This window comes from Anastrepha ludens, chromosome 3 (assembly GCF_028408465.1).
Source record: "Anastrepha ludens isolate Willacy chromosome 3, idAnaLude1.1, whole genome shotgun sequence".
In the NCBI taxonomy this organism is placed as follows: domain Eukaryota; kingdom Metazoa; phylum Arthropoda; class Insecta; order Diptera; family Tephritidae; genus Anastrepha; species Anastrepha ludens.
The window spans coordinates 87,277,325-87,299,258 of record NC_071499.1 but is presented as its reverse complement, the minus strand read 5'-3'; the positions used below and the strand labels follow the sequence as shown (position 1 = coordinate 87,299,258).

Sequence of the window (21,934 nt, the reverse complement as noted above, 5' to 3'; positions counted from 1 at the left end):
TTTCCTTAATATGATGTTGACTACAAACTACAACACAGAATCCTTCCACGTTTATTTTCTGTAATAGCGCACGCTGGCTCAAGGCTGTACTCGCCTTGATATTACACACAGGCGTCAATAATCAGAGATTTTTAATACGCAGATATTCAGGGAAAAATTAATAGATCGAATTTGATCTATCGTCGAAGTGTATTCTCTCATGCCGAAACTTATAAGCTACCTATTAGAAGACTTTAAATGGATTTACGCATTCAATTCAAAACAATTTTTTTAAATATTTTATTTTGATGCAATTTTTAGGCATTTAGTTTTCACTATTTCAGTCAGCAAATTAGCTCATTATAAAAAAAATTATTTTTTAAACATGTTGAAATGTAAGTTAAGCCGAATAAATCATAGATAATAAGATGGGGAACTTATTCATTTTGAGAGAGAGCGCGCCCATGAGGGCGTTTCAAAACTTAGCAGCACTCACACATTATGGGATTTTGAACAGCTGATAGGCGAAATGGCGGGCTGCCAGAAAAAATGCGCCAAAAATAACTGACGAAAACAGTTCGTTTTTACGTTGGTGGAAAACTAACACCAATTCTATGTGTGTGCAAAAATTGTGTTGAAAAAGCAGTGGAAAATAAAAAGAAACAAGGTAAATATTCAAGTTAGTGCGGTATTAATAATTCATTATAATATATTATATTGTAATACTTATTTTTCGGCAATAAAATGCCAAAAATTAGGGGCGTTCGGGGATGCGTCGGGGCTCAACGGATTTTCAATTTTCCAAGTCAGGAGAAAGACGGTGCCAGGTGAGTTATGACAATACACTTTTTAGTAGAGCTTTTTAAAGTAGATATATAAGTACTTTTATGTAATTGTGTCATAGCTATTTATATGTATGTGTCTCTTTGCAAGTAAGCTCAGGTACTTATAAATGTAGTAAACTACTCATTTCTGTTATTGCCTCGTGAGAAAACTGAGGACCTTCCCTTTATAACAAGTAGAAAGAACTAACATTTAGAGTAGAATTAAAGGCTTTATTATTTGCATTTCAATATAATGTAGTTAGAAGTTAAACTCATTAATACCAAATTAAAGACATTAAGTTTTGGTTATAAGTACTAGGGATCTTATTTACTCTTATCTAGATATGCTATTTGGCTTGATCGCTTGGGTGCACGGAAAAGAAAGTCAAAATATCTTTACGCCTGCGAGGGCCATTTCTCCAGTGAAATGAAGTTTAAAAATAAATTGATACCTGACGCAATTCCCGATAATAACCTCTTAAGTAAATCATATTTACCAACACCCAGTTTTAAATACGATATTGCGAGTCCTAATTCGTCTTCATTATTTTTGTATTTCAATAATTTATAATTTCATTTAAGTCCCAATTTTTGGTTATTGATGTATTTAACACTGATTGTGCTTATTTTTATTGTATGTATTTGTATATGGGTGATATAGGCCTACAGGGGAACCGAGCACCCAAAAATAACTTCAGTAACGCGCCGTTTGCATACCTCAGTGGTGGTGTGGAAACTGCAAAATTCCCAATTTTGGTTCAAAAATACCCAATTCAGGTTTCTACCGGTGGGGCAATATTGGAAAATGTTATAAAAAATGCACATTTTTCAGCGCTCTCACGAGAAAAAGAGTTTCACAACTAGTCATCTTGGGAATAAATTACTGGCCACACTAAGCGGATCTGCTCTCTGATATCTTTCTGCTAGCGGGCTTCCTGAACGTAAAACTTTATGTTACAGCATCGCTAACAGTGGCAGTGCAAGTGTGCGCTAACTGTTAACTGCAGTGAGAGCGATCATTGAATAAGTATTTAACAGCGCAGAGAGAGTAAGCGCAAAGTTGAGTTTAGTCCAATTAGAATCAAGCTAATTGGAATTATGTTACACACAAACCAATTCGGATCAAACTACGGTTGCGCTTAATCATGTCACAACTTGTTAAATATAATTACAGAAATAAAAACCCTTTGAATTGGTATAAGCTGTTAAGTATTTTTATTAGCCGCTAGAAAGAAAAATTTGCATTATTAAAAAAATCCAAACGCCATCAATTGAATGCAGGCTTAAAAATTTTTAAACCGTCTTTAAGTCGGCCTTGTGCCAATGCATTGCCGTACTGGATCTACATATATATCTATGGGCATATGCTCACATATGCATGTATATATGTATATACGTAAAAAGTTAATACAAACAATCATATTAGACTATGCTCAGCACGTTCTCCGCACTCTGATATACTAGCATGGAAAAAACTACGCCAAAAAGAATAAAACACTAGGAAAATAAGGCACACATGTGTGCGCTTGCAAGCGCCGAAAAGTGCTATGTAATTAAATTTTACGACTTGTACGAGTGCACGAGTACCCAGTCCTCATATGTGCACGCATGCGCTAAAGGCAATTCAAACCGATGTATCTTCTTCTATTCATTCACAACTCACGCCCATATGTTTGGCAGGCCCTGCACACCAACGCCACATTACCAATGCGAAAGACTCGCACTAAAATTCAAATGCAATTTTCCCTATTGTCTTTCAAGTACTCCCCGTATCTATATTCATCCATACATATGTGTGTATGTGTGTGTGTTATACTACTGTACTATGAACTGCAATTGGAAAATGTTGACGGCGTTTCTGAGTGGTCTGAAACATTTCTTACTGTAATGCTTATGAATTTGTATGCCCATAGGCATGTACATATGTATCTGTGTACTCATGTGTGCATGCACTTCCTTGACATTCAATGTCATTGTTGTGTTGACGTTAAGCGCAGCAAGCGTTTGAGTGTTGTCGCTGCTAGCTGTTGACTGTTCACCATTTGCTGTAAGCTGCATGGTTTCGCTGACTGGCTGTCAGTTTGACTCTCTGTATGTCTGTCTGTCTGCCAAGTTGTCGATATGCAGGGCTTTCTATTGCATTGAATTTCACCTACAACACCTATTTTCTATTTTCATTTTCGACATTTAACCACTTCCGCATGCGCTTTAACAATAGTATTCCAGAAAGGAATAAAAGTGCTATACTAAATGGGCATTCAGCTGGTACTCGTACGAGTATAACTAATGTGGCTCACCGGTGGTGCTAGTGGCGTACCTCATGGCGCATTGTAGTGGCCCTGGTCAGCGCCATGCGTGAGTAAATGCACACTAATATAGGCATGGTAAAAGTACTTACACAAGTATATGTGCGTGTGTTTGTATGTAAAAGGTAATACTACTTTAATGGTAGGCACGTCCCATAGATGTTGTCTCTCGCCTTTCAGGCTGATAATATCTATGGCATACAGAATTGATATTAGATTGTATTGCGGTTGCGGCAGCGAAGGTGTTTTCTAATTTCACATGCACACGCATGCACGCTTAGGTACATATGAATTTCGGTAATTGTCGATAAATATCAGCAGCGTTCTTCCCCTTGCGGTTAGTTTTCTATTTGTTATTTTACTTTGTTTTTCTCTTCGAAAAACATTTATGGCTCTGCCTGCATAATATCAGCCATCAAAGTTATGCACATCTCATTGACAATTCACAAAAGCAACCGCAGATATGTATACATGGGTACCAAATAATAGATTTAGATGTACAAATTTTTGTACAAATGCATTTTATTGTTTTCTGTAGCATATAAATACTTCTATATGTATGCGTGCGGCATTTTTTTATGCATTTGATCGTTGGTGTAATTTCTGCAGTTGCATGGCCACAAATGGCTAGTATCCGTTACGTCGGCAAGAATCGCATGTGCCTTTACTTATACATATACTTTATAGTTGGCATACAAATGGCAACTGGCAACACTGTAACAAGTATCATATTGCGTATTTGCAACCAGCCATCACTGTACGCGATTCATCGAGTCAAAAAGTCTGTCCGCGGTAATTTGCTAGTCGCTGACAAAAAAGGTAAACGCATCATCAGCATCAGCAACAGCCAACATACGTTATCGCCACTGCGTTAAGTCAAAGTGTCAGTTGGTGTGTGCAACAAGCTTATACAAAATGTAAGATGCTAGTAATATTATTGACAATGGCAACATGTTGCACTTACAGGACACTGTGGGACTGAATCTTTAGCTCTTTACTTTAAACTGTCTGACTCTTTTCGCTTTCTAAAAGAAAGAAGGATTTGCTAGTTCCAAAACTATATCAAAGCAGGTGTTTTTATACTAAGCACCACTTTTTTATGTTACCTATAAAGTGGGCTTTATTAATCAAGATGATACACTATTCCTAGTTTTTAAAGTGACCTTTAATTGGACTCTTTCGTTCTATAAACTGCCTGCTAAATCCGAAACAGTGGCTGTTTTGTTCAACTATTTTCAAAGCTTGTAATGCGGGTGAGCGGAAGCAATTACTATTTACATGGCCTTGAGTAATTTTACTTCAATTTACAGTTAACTAGCAATTAACTAACCTATAGTTAAGGTTTAGTGAGAACGAAAATACATTTATCAACATGCAGAGAAAAAGGGTTTTAAATTTTTATTAGGACAATATTAATTTTTGAATGCCTAAATTGAGTAGAACTCGGGAGGGCGTAGGTTCGAGTCTCCGTGCATGAACATGAAATAATAGAAAAAGTTTTTTATAAAAGCGATCGCCCCTACGGTGTATTCCGCCACGAAAAAACTCCTCATAAAAAAACCATTTGCCTTTCGGAGTCGGCTTAAACTGTAGGTCCCTCCATTTGGAGAACAACTTCAAAGCGCACATCACAAATAGGAGGAAGAGCTCTGCAAAACATCTACACACAACACTCGGCCAAACGGCGTACACTTCTGACGCGCCAATTATTTTTTTTGTTATTTTAAATTGACATACACCCTCGATTGGGTGCCTGACGGAACTCCTCCTGCTATTTGTAGCGTGCGTCTTGATGTTGTTCCACAAATGGAGCAACCTACAGTTTTAAGCCGACTTCGAACAGGAATTAGTTTTTTATGAGGAGTTTCTTTCGTGCCAGATTTGCCATTGCCTGCCGAAAAACGACCGCTATTAGAAACAATTTTCTCTATCAGTCAGATTTGCCCGAATAGTAGTCACGCACCAGCCCATTCGGCTACGGCGGCGGTTGGTTTAAGTTAAATGTTCTCCGAAGATGGCTCGTTTGATCGAAAAATCGAAATCGTCCTTTGCAGAGGAAAATAGAGTGCAAAGGACAGGATAGAGAGGATAAGACACGTGGAATTGCGAGCGAATGATGATCCTTTGTTAACCTTTTAAGCTCCATCGACCGCCTCCGGTATACACTTGACCAGAAGGATCTTACGATTTCGCAATTTTTACGTACTTGCCTGACATTTTTCACAATGCGCCTGTGAATAGGTATTCTGATGAGCCTAATAATAAAGAATTCGGATTCGGAAAGAAAGACTAGCATAATTTCAAGCACACTATCATCGACCCCAGAGCCTTTATTGCCGCTTGAATGTCGAAGTGGATATTAACTTCTTTGATTGAGGCTACGTTAGCTTAAAAAACACTGCAGCGGTCCATTAGTCTCAACTTGAGCTTGATGGAGGGCCCTTCACAAAATACTCCCCCATTAACCCTCCCACTCAATATTTATAGGTTCACCAGACTCTGCGTCCACATACTGTCCCGCAACCACTCTGTCAGACTTCCAAAAAAGTGTATAGACAACGATGTCGCGTTCTAGCAAGAGCGGGAGAAAATGTCCAACACCTTACTTTCTTCGAGTTCCTGCAGCTGCGGCAGAAGTCATAAGAGAAAAGTCCTATACCCTTCCCATGTGTTCCAAATAGGCAGTGCTCGATGATGATGCCAACTACTGCACTAATGGAAAGTCTGTCGAGATACAAGAGGGACCTAGATCGGGGTTTTATCCCTTCAAGGCCAAACCTGTTTAGGTATCACACACGTTGGCACAATGATCCATCTATTGTTAGCCTGTTCGGTGAAAACCGACCTAATCCAGATATTATATATAAATATATAATTGGCACTTGTTGGGTATTTGGCCGAGCTCCTCTTCCTATTTGTGATTTACGTGTTGATGTTTTCTCGTAAACGGAGGGACCTACAGTTATTTGTCACCTCCGAACGGCAGATATTTATGAGAAGTTTTTTGATGGCAGAAATACACTGGCAGGTATACCATTGCCGCTGTTTAAAAAATCCGTTTCTATGCCAGAGCTTCGAGCCCGGGCATTAACGAATAGTCGACTCACACCTACCTAATCAGCTACGGCGGCCGTCAGAGCTTGCTTGTGGATGAAGGTATGTCCACATACTGGGCACAGTTGTTTGATTTAAGAGATTAACGATGGTATACTCATAATTAATGATAGCATACCCCTCACTTTTTATTCAGCTGATGCATTTTTTTGCAGCTGAAAAGTATTAGATCTCGGCGTTTAATAAACCACAATTTTTCTTGGTCCAACGCAAAAACAAAAGTGGTCCGTACATCACGCGGCTCTGACCGATCAATTGGATGGAAGAAGGACAAACATGACGTTTATTATCATTCCGAGGACTTCATTAAACTTTGAACAATTCACTTAACTTTTTTCCTTGGGTGGTTTTGTAAGGTGTATTGTGACAAATACATAATGCCGCGTTTATCTAGATTTCTAGCTGGAATTTAATATTTATATACTCTGCTATGCAAAGAAAAATATGTCATTTTCAAAGCTGAAAACCACTTATTTCTTATGCGCGATTTTCTGAAACCTGAACAACTACATTTTTCTAGGCAACCAACTAATTTACGCCACTCTTGCATAAAATGATTATTTTAAAGAGAAAAGAACTCGAAAATCGACTAGAATTAGTGGCAATGACTGGAAGAAACTCGATGTTCACGTTTGGAATATTATATGTGTGAAAGTGTAGGCAGAATAGAATGACGTGGGTAGGGCACCTACAGACGTAAAAAATTTAGTGCTGCTTTTTTGTTTAAAACGTCTTGAATTTCCTCAAGAAACTTGTTGTCTTACTTGTTTGTGAAAGAAATCAAGCTTTGCCATTTGTTTACAAATTTAAATTGTTTTAAACAAGCGCCTTTGGTCGTCGGTTAAAAATTATTTATTTGCAAAAGGTAAATCAAATTCTAGCAAAAAATTGCTTCATCATTTATTTGTTTACACATTTCACGGTGACGCGACATTGTTGCCCACAACTACAAACGCCAAACCAACACATTGCCAATCAACTATGTTAGTACGTTAGTGATTTACCCGTTCAGCGCATTACACAACACACATCGAATGTGTTTATTGATTCTTTGTATATTTGCAAACAAAGCCATGAAAGCCCATGATTACCGATCGCGGATCGATTGAAAGATTTGTCAAAGCGAAGGCAGGCGCATAAAGCGCTCAACTCGCGTGGAGGCATCAGCAAGCAACAAAAGAATTACCACTGCTAAGCAATCATGTTGCTGTTGCATTTATGTGTAGCGTTCGCTTCGGCGGCGCAGCTGTTGCTTATTGTTGAAGTAATGCCACTGAGGACTGACTACTCGTACAATCTTTCCTTGCTGGTTGTGGACAATGTGGGCTTTGGCTGCTTAAGGAAACTTGGGCGCATACGAATGACGTGCGGCCGGATCGCCCGACAATGCGGATTTCAGGCTGTTACAAGAAATGTCAAATGGCCGCGGATCGCCCGCAAATGGCAACTAGACACGACGGCGATGACACCAAATGCTAGCAAATTCCAAGAGCAACAAGTGGCGTGTAACCGCACGTGTGCGTCTGTGTGTGAATATGGCTTAATCGCGGACGACTGGTTGTGAAAGCCAAAATAAAAGTTATGGAGTTAAGTCTAGAGATGTATTTTCTATGGTACAAACGGGCATTGCTTGAGCAATTTTATGGTCACAACAACTGCGAATTGGGTGAGTTACTTTTGCGCTATGTGTTCTCGCTGCCTTTTTTGATTTGGCCGGCGGCATGCCCCAAATTCAAGCGAATTGTAACTGCATTACACTGAACTCAACTTTACTTTACTGAATTGAACTATTTAACCTTAAAAGTATCTGATTTGTATTATTGTTGATTGTTTTGGCCTTTCTTTTCTGCCTCGTTTTTTGTTTTTTCTTTTTTTTTTTTGCTTTCTTTTCTGCAGTGCGAAATATTACTTTTGTGGAATCGCCATTAAATTGCCATTATCCACGCGCTGCATATTTATTGTTGCAGAACCACATTTGGATGCTGCTTGAATGGACACAATTAGAAATACCATTCTACTTTTTCCTTTAATTTCTTCTGATTAAGTAACTCGACAGATCGTAGCCTGCCTTCGAATTCAGTGGTAAGTGAATATCACTTTTCCGATTATTTATGAAATTTTAGATGGAAATGCTCAGGCGCTTAGCACATTCAACTTGCGATAAGAGTATCTCTTTGTGCTGTAACATAATGTTTATTAATAGTAGCTGGCTAAATAACAATATACATTAGGGCGGGTCGATTGTTTCTTCCTGTTGAATAATTAAATAAATAAATATTTCGGCGGCCGCCGTAAGCGAATGGGTAGGGTTCGAAACCCCGAGAAGAAGCACCAAATTATGAAAAGGGATTTTGTAATAGCGGTCGTCCTTCGGCAGAGAAAGGCAACCCTTCGAGAGTATTTTTGCCATGAAAAAGTCTCAAAAAAAACCATCTGCCGTTCGGAAGGTCCTTCAATTTGTGGAAAAACATCAAGACACACTCCACACATAAGAGGGGGAGGTCGGCCAAATACCCAAGACAAGGTTTCGATTGATTTATTTTTTTATGATTTATTTATTTATCTATCCTGAAATATAATTAAAAAAAAATATTAAAAAAAATATTAAAAATCGGCAAACAAAGCAGACGGAGAAAAATTTGATTTCAAGAATATCAAGGCAGAGAATTCTTTCTTTTATCCCCATTTTGTATTAAAAAACTGAATTATTCCAAAACAAAAAGGTTTCGTCAATGTATTCTGGTAGAGAGGACACTATTTTTCGTTTTGCTTATTTCTGACGTTTAAGTTGAATTTTGAGATTTGGTGTGTTATAATATAGTAAATTTTTATCACAAACATTTATGTGGTACATTCTAACCCGCTGAAAATGGGATATTTTATGAGTCGTTTTAACCCATTCCGGCGAAAGAGAAGAAAATGCCTTTCTGTTGAGCAGGTAAAGAGCAGTTGATGGACAAAAATTATGCCCTTTATTTTCTCCTTAGAACTGCAGAACATATCATATATCTTATATGTAACGATCACAACGTTTCCTATGTCGATTTACTGCAATAATGCGCAAACTAGTCAAGGCAGTGAACTGCCATAAAACTTTTAAGACCTAAGCTTTCAAATCGTCGACACGCCCATATTTTTTGTTGTTTGTACCAGAATACATTTTTGGAACCTATTGTATATTTTCAATATTAGTTTAACCAAGTATATTGCGGCACCAAAATTTGCTGGAAAGAGCTAATAGTATGAAAATTACTAAAGAACTCCGCCTATTGGGATAGTCTAGTAACACCATAATCTTCATCCCAAGATTATTTCTAATCGAAAATTAAAAGTTTAACTAAGCTTACTTGTTAATACCTGGATATAATAGTCTATATATACTAAGACTCTCTCCGGAGAACCTTTTCTGTACAGTTTTCAACTAAAGAACTACAGAGGCCATTGGAAAATGTTGAAATTACCATATACTATATACATAATCATAACTGAGGTCTCTACTGGGGGAATCTGGACATTAAACAATGAGGATAATCTACCAAGCAGCAAAGCAGGCCTTTCAAATGGAGGTCTGTGCCAAAGAGTAATAATCGAATGCAAATTCCAGTACCTTCGTTGGCATACAGCTGATTTGAAGATAGCAAAACCCAAATTGGTGAAATGACATATTATTAAGAAGTTTGAGGCTCAAGTGGTGTCACTAGAACACACTCCTTTTCTTTTTCTCTCTTTTCTAAGCCTGTTTCCGAACACATCAATATCTAAGGTAGTAAAACCGCTGATGGAACTGGAAGGAAAATGGCTAAGACTTATAAACAAACAAACAAAAACCGAAATGTTAAGTTCGATTAATGTAAGCAAAGAAGTGAATAGAAAGCAAACAAGTAAACAAAAATACAAAATGGCGTCAGCTGATTCTGTCAAACTCCCTAAACGTCGAGTAGCGGTAACGCGATAGGCACAACCTATCATTGTGTTGTCTTAAAGTGACCCATTTTTATAAACTCGTTTTCTGATCTACAAGCGCTGAGTGCTGAGGAGAATTGTTGACATCCCGGAGCAATTAACCCATTCTTAATGAATTGGTTGCAGTGATGGTCGAGAGTCGTTCAGCGTGTAGAGCGGCACGTCATTGTTCTACTCGTAACTTATTTCAACCAAATTACTGAGCGGTTTTAAAGTTTATATCGAAAAGGTTGATACTCGTAAGAAGAGTACAAATAACCCCTATCTTACTTAGAAGTGTTCAGCAAGTGTTCTTTCAGCATCACCAATGCTCGAACTAGGACGTACATTAAATGTTTGCCTTGCGAGGAGCTCTCAGAATCAGGCATCTCTTTTAACCGCACAAATGTTCAATTTTTTGTTACGTTATGGTAACCAATATCTATAACACAAGCGGGTATCTCGTAAAGTCGAAAGGCACTGAAACTGTTAGGGCCCATCTAAGTGCGCTTTCACTCATTTCCCCATCCCCCAATTGTTCAAAAGAATTGATAGCAGGCTTTTTTATAAAAATTCCGTTTAGAGATACGTTGCTCTTTCTGGAGCCCGCCTAGTTATCTTCATTAAGAGGTGGTTAAACAAGTAATACTAACCAATGCAGAAAGTTTTCGAAGTCTCAGACCTGTTTATCTGCGAAACATTTAATAAAAAGTCTGGTAATTTTCCTAACTTTAGGAAAATACTTCAACTTCACTGTTCAGATGTGCATTAAAAATTACATAAAATAATAATTCCAACAAATACGAGTCCATAGCACTCGTCACACAACGGAGAGAAGTCTAGATGAGATCTTTTACAGATCAGCCAGCACTATCTCACCTGACCTTTGGAAAATTCGTACAAAGGTCGAAAACCAAAGAAGATATAGGAAAGGGGTTACACTTTCAGTTTCATTTTTCAATTCTGCGGTTTTGCATTATTTTTCGCAGTTACTCGCTATTTTGGGGCAAGCCAAAATGTTGCTATATAGCATTAATTTTTACTTTTCAAAAAGAATTATTTTTACGTATATTAATAATAATATAAAAAAACCTTACGCGCGAATTTGATTTCTGTATATCTTGTTTTTTTTATGTATACGATTTTATTATATTCATTTTGCTCTCATACAAATGCACCCACCCTAATGTGGTTACTATGCAAATGCTGTCGAGCCAAGATAGTCCCCTTGGGGGGTAGATTGTTTGTGTGCGGGCGGAACGTGCTTTCATTGTCATTGTTGTCAACTAAAATCATATTAGAATGCGTCAAGCGCAGAAAGCCGCACAAAAAGATAGTACTTCAGCAAAACAATTAAAATCATTTTAGTTAGTTTAAGTGATTTCCACTTAGCGCGATAGCGGCGAGGGAAGTGGCAGTGGTGTTCAAGAACAACACGAAGGCTGTTCATGTGGTTAGTGGAGGAAAAAGATTAGCTCCTATTTTTTGTACACTGATAAGTCAGGCATTTTCTGGTATCTCTATGTAACAACTCAGAAGCTGATGAATTTCACTGAAAGTGGTAGATTACGTGAATATATCCGCTTTGTAATCGCACGAATGTGTTAATTAGATAGCCAAGTGATTCACGCATATTTTTGTTCAGCATTTTTTCACTACTAAACCCCTAATGCATTCCTATCACACGGACACGAACCGCCCAGGCGAGCATCCTACTTTTACGAGTATTTATGGAGTGTAGCTGTTGTGGGCGCATCTAAATTACGAGTATCACACACACACCCATGTGCCCATGCAGTTTCTCAACGTTAGTATAAACATATTCGTTGTTTTTGTTTCTTTTTTGCGGTAATAAGCAAATGTGCCTTTGGTTTTTTAGTTTTTGTTTTTACTCTCTGTTTACTATTTACTTGTATATTGTTGTAGCAAGCAAAATGGAAATTGCTTTTATTTAGTGGGTAAAATGCACTGACCGTGCCCTGCACAAAAGAAATAACAGAAATTTATTTACTTTTCCAAAGGGAAAATATGCAGTTAAAAGCTTTTAGCGTGCATTTTTCAGTGGTATTTCAGTATTCTTCATTAATTTGTGCATATGGAGCATGTGTTGATTGAGAGAGACGTGTAATTTACCTACTTACAAAGAAATGTAAACAAAATATTTTTATACCAAAAAATTAGGGGCATAATTTTCAGTGAACTGCCATACATGTATGTATATTTGTATACACATACATACTTTTGTAAGCTTTGGTGCATCAGTGGAGTATTGGCTTTTAGTCGGGAGAAGTTGCTTTCTAATATATGTATATATATACACACACGTATTTTAAATTCACTCCAAAATTCCTTAATATAAATATTAAGCTCACACTTAGGAACTGGAAAAAATGGGAGGCAAGATAATTTCATATGCTGATGATATTGTAATAGCAATCTCTGGCAAACACCTTCCAACTACGTGTGATCTTTAATAAAGAGCTCTCAACAGACTATCACTATGGTTCAAAAGTCGAAGACTAGAAGTAAATCCGGAAAAAACGGAAGTGATACTGTTCAGCAGAAAACATAAAATACCTGCTCTTCAACAAATACTTTCAGGAGGAAAACCCCTCAGGGTAACAGAAAACGCTAAATATCTAGGACTTGCACTAGATGGGAAGTTAAATTGAGGGCTCACAGGCGCAGATAGAGTACGCAAAGCTACGACGGCGCTATACTCCTGCGGAAGGCACATTGGGAAAAAATGGGGTTTGAAACCCAGAATGATACACTGGTTGTGCACAGCAGTAATTAGACCAATTCTCTACTATGGTATTGCAATATGGTGGAATGCACTGGAGAAGGGCGTGAACATTAAAAAAGTTGACAGGGTCCAAAGACTTGCATCCGTTCTTATAACCGGTGCAAAGTCAACCACACCATCGAAAGCACTATATGTGATATTAAACTTCCTACATTGCGCGCAGTGCAGCAATAAGGCTAAGCACTTTAAGCAAGTGGCCAAACACAGACTATGGCCTCGGCAAAATCCTGGATGGCACGTTGGGGCTTCCCACACAGGTGGACTATACAATTCCGCCTATACTTACCACTAGAACGTTCGTGACCCTCCTACCCTCGAGGGAAGAGTGGGAACGGGACGTGGTAAGACAGGGCGAGTCCATCCATGTATACACAGATGACTCAAAGCTCGATGGCAGGGTGGGCGGAGGTGTATATTCCGAACATCTGGGGATCTCCTTCAATTTTCGCCTCCCCGACCTTGTCTTTCAGGCTGGACTAATGGTAATAATGAAAGCCGTGACACTGGTACAGTGTGATGCGATACCCGGAGATGATATCTACATTTTCATTGACAGCCAGGCGGCGATAGAATCCCTCACAAAACAGCCGATAACCTCCAAGGTAGCCATGAAATGCCGCGCATCTCTTAACGAGATGGCTGAGTCACATCACCTAATGATAGCATGGGTTCCTGGCCATTGCGACATTGAGGGGAACTGCAGAGCCGATGAACTAGCGAAAATCGGCACCAAATTGACTGATGAGTACATAGACAACGATATAGGTATACCCTTGCAAACATGTAGACTACGTACCCGCGAGGAAATTATAAAAGTAGCCAACGAAAGATGGCGTAACGAGGCCACTTGCAGGATAACCCGACAGATGTGGCCGCACAGAACTTCTACTAAGAAGAGATAAGCATAGTCTTAACACACTGATTTCAGTCATTACGGGGCACTGCCTAATTGGTAGGCACGCCCAGAGAATGGATGTGCAAACACATAACTTCTGCAGAAGTTGTCTAGACGAGGAAGAGAAAGAGACGATCCCTTACCTCCTGTGTCACTGTCCGCCATTTTGAGCGGACATTTCTTCAACGAGTTAGAAGACCTCGGCTCTGTCGAAATTAAGGACCTTGCAAAATTTTTAAATAGTACACATTGGTTTCAGGAGGGATAGGGGCTAGTTCCCCACGCAGCATCACAATGGGCCATGAGCCTGGGTGTGTCCTACAATGGACAACCGCTTCAACCTAACCTAACCTAAGCTCAAACTTTCTCTTTTTCACCCACTAGCATTACTCTTTTATCGTAAAAAATACTGTACAACACAAAAAAAAGCAAAGTTCGGACATTAGATTTGGTAGAGGGGAATGTATATCGGCGACTTGAAAGTCTACGTCAGAACTTTATTTTAGGAGGGGTCGACATTTTTCTCCTTTTGCACATTCCTATGGTAAATCGACATAACAAACCACGAGGTCTAGTAACGGATTCTGAATTTGAAAGTTTGCGTTATTTTATTTGCGCATTCTCATGGTAAATCGACATAAGAAACTATGTGATCTTTATGGTGTGTAGATATAGGCATTATGTCTTCAGCAGTTTTATATATAAAAAAACGGGCAACGTTTTTGTGGAACATTTTAGTTCTCTAACCCCTCAATAGAAGGGCATTTTCTGTCTCTTTTGCGGGAAAGGGCCAAACATATACATAAAAGCGAGGAATAGTGGGTTTAAGTGTACCACCAAAATATTTGTCAGAAATCTCTACTGTAAGTCCCTTAATACATCAAAGCTCAAAAGTTGATAGTTTTGAATTTCCGCACCATTCAATTTTTACAAAAAAAAATATCAAAACTTAAAAGCCAATTCTTTTTACCCCATTTTCAATAACTCTCTCCTCTTTAAAATGAATACCTCGTTATGAAGCATCCATAACTCAATTAAAAATTTCATTCATAAACAAGCTTCAATTTCAATACTTGCACACTACTGCCTAGAAATCGAACACTTCGAACACTTCGAACACTTGAGCTGGCTAGCAGCTCTGATATAAGCTACATATGAGCAAAATAAGAGCGAAGGTCATGATGCATAGGCCTACGGAAAGGCGTTATTGCTCTAAATCGTAAATTTTCCCATCAATACAAAATAGGAGTGTGAACTGAGTGCCAACAAGTACGGTGTGAAAGAACAAAAATACATTAATGAATGTTGGCACTTCTCAAGCGATTTATAAAATACTCGTATATGTATGTATATAATAGTGGCATCGCTCATAAAACTGCAATAAATCGCGAATTTAAACCAATTTGCTTGAGAGGCAGCTGCACACACACACACATGGACGTATCAGATTCTGACTTTCAATTTTTCATTTTGATATTTTGTTTTATTTCTTTTCTTCAACACTACAAAATAATCAACGCAGATTGAGGTATTGTCTCTTATGTACATATGTACGCATTTATATACTCAGGCATTCAAAATAGTTAATTTACAATGCCTACACGCATTCATTATCTCTAATACTCCTATGTCTATATGGTATGTAGGAATAATCTTAAAATGCAGTACTATCGGCTCAAATAGCTTGCAATGAAAACATCGTCAGCATCCAGCTTCGCTTATCGTATATGTAACTGCACACATTCGAATATAAGTCCATACATACAAACGCATGTGTGAGTATTTCTCAGCAGAGTCGATGCGGTTGTGATGTGACACAGTCGAAAGGTTATCACTCCCCAGCCTGTGAATATTGTTTGGTTAGATCTAAATATATGTACATGCATGTGTATATACATATGTTTGTGTGAATGTGCTTTTATGCATGCATGCATATACATATAAGTAATTATGTATGAAGTTATCTGTTGAATGCAAAACGTGAAGGCGGGATTTTAAAAGACCGAGGCGGTATTTTTATTATTTGTTTTGGGTTTTAAGTGATTTGCTAATCTTTGAAAGACGTTTTATCAAAATATTTATAAAAAGCCGCGTAAGTTTGAAATGTTTCCAAGAAATTAACCCTAAGGTTGTTTACATATTTGTTTCAACGCTCTTACAAGCTTAACCAAGACATTGCAAAGATACCTCTTGACTTGGTTGGAAAGTTAAACAACTCGCAACCAGTCAGCACTAATAACCGACAGGGACACTAGAGAGTGATCAGATTGGAGATACTTCTTCCAATAGTGCTTTTTTGTTGACAAAATTGGCGTATTTGGGCTAGAGAGCAACCCGAAGTCATTTATGAACAGCCATTACATGCATTCAAAACAACCGCTTGGAGTGGCCTATGAGCTGGCGGAATCATCAGCCCATATTTCTTAAAAGACGAGGCTGGTGCCAATGTAGCAGTGAATGGCAAAAGCTATCGCGTCATGATAAACTTCTTTTTGATGCCGGAAATTGAAGCCTGTGTTCTCCACGATATTGGATTCCAACAAGACGACGCTACTTGCCATACCGCCCGTAAAACAATGGTTTTACTGCGTCGTCGTTTCGGTGAGCAATTTATATCTTGTCTCGAAACAGTGGATTAGCCCACAAGATCGTGTAATATCACACCTTTGGACTTTTATTTGTGATTGTATGTAAATTCTTTGTGCATAAATCAACCTCGACTGAGACATTGGAAGCGAACATTATTAAAGTTATTCAGCGACCGAAGTCATGCAGCGAGTCCTTAAAAATTGGTGTTTACGGATGGCCGAATTCCGACGGCAACATTTGAAAGGGATTATCTTTAAAAAATAAATGTCATGAATGAATTGTTTTATTTCAATTTAAAATCCGATACTGTAAATTGATCACCCTTTAGAAGGAGTATTTATAGCGTAGCGAAACCGTATTTGAGACCTTCATGGTCAAAATTAAATCAATATAATCAAACTGAGAGTCGTATAAGGGTGTTAGCAATAGTATTTATCTAATATAATAGTAATCCTGAGCTATAAGGTATGTGAGATAGGTACTATTAAGAAAGATAATTATTTATCCGTGCTCGCAATACATTTGTTGAGATCGTTTTGCGCCTTCGCGCTCTCTTGCAAATTAATGCCACAGACGTTTAATAAACCTCATAAATGTATGGATGTGCTATCTGAGCTCAGGCTGTCATCCAATCAAGTAGATCCTTCAAACGCTCTCCTAAATAGGATAGTGCAAAAATAATGTTCAACGCTTGCAATTACTTCGTCGCCAGGATAGGTGAGGCAAAAATCACTTGCCGGTAAAACCATTATATTGGCATATTTCGCACTGAGTGCTTTCCAGTGCTAATTAAAGTCCCATGATGAAAAAGCAGACAAGTAAATGAGAAGGTCAGATCTTCTCTGATTGATCTGTCCGTCAGTAGGTAATGACAAACCTCTGAGTGAATTTCTGCCATGAACAATCTCCTCATAAAAAAACATTTGCCATTCGGAGGCGATGTAAAATTGTGGGTCTCTCCATTTGTGGAACTACAACAAAATGCACACCATATATTGGAGGAGGAGCTCGGCTAAACACCCAATTAAAGGTGTAAGCGCCAATTATCATCCCACAGCTACACAATGTTCATCAGCTGTCATAGGGCTGGATCTCGTTTGGCACTTTTAATTGGCTTCAGCGTGCCCAAAATATGATATAAAAAACATTGGCACTTAGGTCACAGAAAATCATTAAGTTCTTGAAAAGTTGTTGTGAAGGAAATTTATTTTTGAACAGAAATCTTTACAACACTTGCAGGTCATAAAAACTTGGCACGTAAAGCAAAATCTACCAACGGTACATGTACATATGATCTGGAATACTGTCAAATAAAATAAGCGCTCATAAAAAATGGAAATCAAAATCGTAAATGCTGCATATTTCACAGCTCTTTTGTCGGTTAATGTCATAATAAAAATGTATTCTTTTAACTAAATGAATTATGGCGATAAAAAGTGCATTCAATGCAGACTCTTAAGGAAAATATGGTTGATTTTAATATCTTGTTTTTTCGACTTCATTTTTAGTTTTTTTGTCGCCATACTTCCGCGCTTCATTTTAATACATGTATACATGTTTGTATGTTTGTATGTGTGTACTTACGAATTCGATTGTGCATATCCGCTGCGCCCCTTATGTAAGGCGATGCTGAAGCCAAACATTGTATTCGGTTCACGCACGTGCCTTATGTAGCTGGGCAGATCAATGTTATAGCCATGACTGCTGGTCGTCAGCATTAACAGCAGCAGCAGCAGTAACGGCAGTATCGGCAGTCGCGTATAATGTGTTTTACTGCTATTAATGCAATCGTTGCGTGCGTGGGTGATGGCTATGGTGGAGACGACTGTGTTGGGCGGTAAACACCGCTCTTTTTGCCGCTTCGTTGTACTCAGTTGCATTTTGTTGGTAGTCGAAGACTTGTTGTTTTTTATATTCGATTTTTTTAGTACTCTAACACTATAGGTAGTGTATTTTTTTTTCAGGGGAAGTTTCAAACAATTTTATTTGGTGTCATTAGCGTCGATTTACATATATCAGCATAATGTCGTTAAAAAAGCTGCACTATGGGGAGATTGAAAAGCAAAATGGATTAGGAAAAATAGGTATGTATACTTTTTTTCATTTCAGTAAATAACTATAATGCACTTTTATATTTTTTGTTTAATTTGAACACCTTTCGAATTTGTTAGGGGAATTCATGAGAGTGCCTAAATATAAGAGACGGTAATCGGCTTTTATCGGTTTTAATAGAAATTATAACACTTTATTGTGGTGTTTATTTCAGCAGAAACTACTGTCTTATTGTTGGACTTCCTAACAATTTTTGGATTAGCTTAGCACTCCACTAAATATCACTTCATTTGGTTTATTTGCTGAAAGATCTTTAGTTAAAACTAGCCGAAGGCCTTGGTGTCGCGCGCTGAATTAATATTTGTATTATTATAATTGTTATTATATATATATTTTTTCCAATAAAAAATAAATAAGTTTTTTTCTTTTTAATTTTATTTAAATACTTCCAGCTACATTTCCAGTTATAATCGTAGATTCCATATTTTTTAATTTAAATCAGTCTAGTTTCCTTTCATTTGACTTCGTTAAATTTTTAATTTCACTTAGGATTTTTTATTTATTTCTTTTTAATGTATTTAATCTGACCCCTAATTTGTTAATAATTATTACCATAAAGCGGTGTTCTCACTTTTCAAGTTTCTCAGTTTATTACAATAGAATCTTCCAATAGACACTTTAATAGGTGGTGAAATTTCATAAACTCAGAAAAAGTCAACACTTCCCACAAGATCCCGATCGAAGGTCAAAATTCACTTAGCAGGAAATACAATTTTAATCCATGGCAACACACCAAAGATTCAAATTAAAAAATAAAATCTAAAAAACCAAAGTATAAGTTTTAAATTGCTTGAAATTCTCTTTGATTTTTAACAGTTTGTTTCGCTGAGGTATCCCCATACCTTTTCCCCATGCATTTTCTGCCAAATAAAAGACTTCTGACTTCTGTCCTCTAAAGTGATCTTAAACCTTTGAGAAATATACAATTTCTTTATAATTCTGCGGTCTTAAGCATAAGTAAGTTGACTTCAATTTGAAGTTCCCGACTTCTACACTTTTTGTTGGAAAACTTACGATCTACCCTAAGATAATTTCGTGATATTTCATAATATTGGTATAGTCAATTTGAAATCAAAAGTGCAAAAACCTAAAATCGTACCTTCGTAAGTATGTATAATACGCATGTAGATATTTTTATAAACCCCATAAACAGACGTATGTTTATTTTACAACGGCGCTAAACTGTCGCGATTTTAACCTTGACGAATAATGAAATCAGCCCACAAACCAAAATACTTAAACAAACAAAACCTACAACAAACGTTAAAAATTATAAATCAAACATTAAGCGAGAAATACATTAAATACAATACACAATAAGATCGCAAAAAAATCAGAAAAAGAATAAATGTCTTAAAGTTTTCATTTCAATATCAAGTTTTTCTAGTCAACCTGTCATTGTTGTTTTCTGCAATTGTCGCAATGATACAGAACAGCAAAAAATATTGCTGACGTAACACTGACTGACAGAAAGATGAACAAGTAGGCGAAAAGATATAAGTACACACACATCTATATAAGCAAGAGTTTGTGTAGAATGAGAAAAGCAATAACAAAGAAATGAAGCAGAAAACAAGATCAAGAAGCCAATTTATTAAGCAAAAGCACACAAAAAAATATTAAAAAACCGCATACTGATGAAAACATAAAAGTTCGTACATACCTACATATGTATATGTGTAAAATGGGTAATTTTTTGGTCGATAGAATTTTTAACAGAGATATCTATTAAAACAAATATTGGAGTGCGTGTTTCATGACTAGCGCGCGCTTTGTTGAACTCGGCCAAAATCGCGTAAGCGGTTATCGCGCCAATTAAGAAGAAGAAGAGGAGAAGCCAGTTGTGAGAGGAAAATTATCATACGAACATTGGCGCTCGAAGAAAATTTGTTAAGTCGTAGATATTTATATCAAAAATTCACGTGCTGTGTTTCAAGCTGACAGAGCATTTCTCCTACTTAGGAGTACGCCTAACCGCCCATCTGAGTAATTTGCAAGCAATAAAATGGAAAGATTATATCAGCTTTTACTTTTCGGTAGCTAATATGGCCGAAATTCAAATTCGCTGATTCGTCCCCTGTGCACTACCCAACTTTGAGGAGAAATTCAATTGTTGCAGCACTTGAGACAATTAAGCCGCTGTTTGCATCGTATGTTCGGTCAATGCGCTGAAAGCGCACTGTTAGCTGGCAGCGACTCTCATTTCGCCAAATTGTTGTATTTGGAGTGAGAACAATTCTCCCGTGATCCCATTACGAATACATTTCGAAAAAGGCACTGCTCGGTATTCCATGCCGGAGACATCACTCTTCTTTACCTTATCAAAGCTAACACTTCATTGGTCAGCGCTGGTGGCAAATCTTTCGCGATCTTTTAGTTCTTTACGTCTAGGGCTGTTTTTAAATCTTCCATTGACGCTCTGTAGTGTTAGTTTGTATTGCGCTTTTATGGGAAATGTTACTAACACTTACATTAGGAGTAAGTAAAATTTTACACCTCTAGTCTATAAAATATATCGGCCATGTCATAAACTAAATCAATCGTATTGAAAATGAAATGTACTCGTATGACTACTTTTAAATCTTATCTATAAATATTACTTTCATTTTGTACTCTGCAAGGTTCTGTGTCCACAGATTTAATACAATTAAATGGAATCTCTGCAAGTTTCATAATGGGATTCTCATATCCTTTCAAGTTATATATTATAGCATTATTAGAACAAATTCAATTATTTTAAAAAGTAAATTAAGTGCTAAAAATAAAAAAAAATTATAAAAATTTTCAAAAGAAGCGAAGAGAATTTCACCTCAAAAAACTCTGTACCTGAAATTTCAGCATTTAAGAAACCTCAAAATTACTACATTTTTTCGGTTTACTTCTTATTATATATACTATACTCACGCCTACAAATAAACCAAATTTTAGAAAAAATTACGAAAATATCCAAAATACTTCTTCCACATGACATGGAATCGCTCACCTACATATGACGAAACACCCATTGCTTACATACATACATACATCCTCGTATATGCTTTATATTTTACTTTCGCTACATTTTTGGAAAACAATGCTGCGTGTTCGCTACACAAGAATATATAGGTATATATGCACAAGTCTAATAAAAAAAAGAAAACAATTTAAATTACAATAACATTCGATTAATGCTGCGAAAAGCAAAAATGTTGCCTCTAGCTGAGCAGCGAAATTGTGGAAGGGTAGCAGTGAGAAGTGAGCTGAATTAATTTTCAATGCCAAGGCATAAAAATACACAACAAGAATACGTGTACGAGGACTATGCATATGTTTGCGCGTATTCTGTATAAAACATAGATATATGCGTATGTGTGCATGTGTGTACCAA

The 21,934-nt window shown here is 37.3% G+C and overlaps 1 protein-coding gene across 7 annotated transcripts in view; it reads right to left on the bottom strand.

Moving 5' to 3' along the window:
* The window catches only part of LOC128858392 (integrin alpha-PS2), a 135,841-nt gene that overhangs the window by 96,209 nt on the left and 17,698 nt on the right, over nucleotides 1–21,934 (bottom strand). For all 7 annotated transcript variants that reach the window (XM_054094633.1, XM_054094632.1, XM_054094631.1 and 4 more), the window contains exon 2: nucleotides 18,040–18,498. In XM_054094633.1, coding sequence (XP_053950608.1) covers nucleotides 18,040–18,335 — 296 coding nt within the window. In that variant the 5' untranslated portion in view covers nucleotides 18,336–18,498. The remainder of the gene's footprint in view (nucleotides 1–18,039; nucleotides 18,499–21,934) is intronic.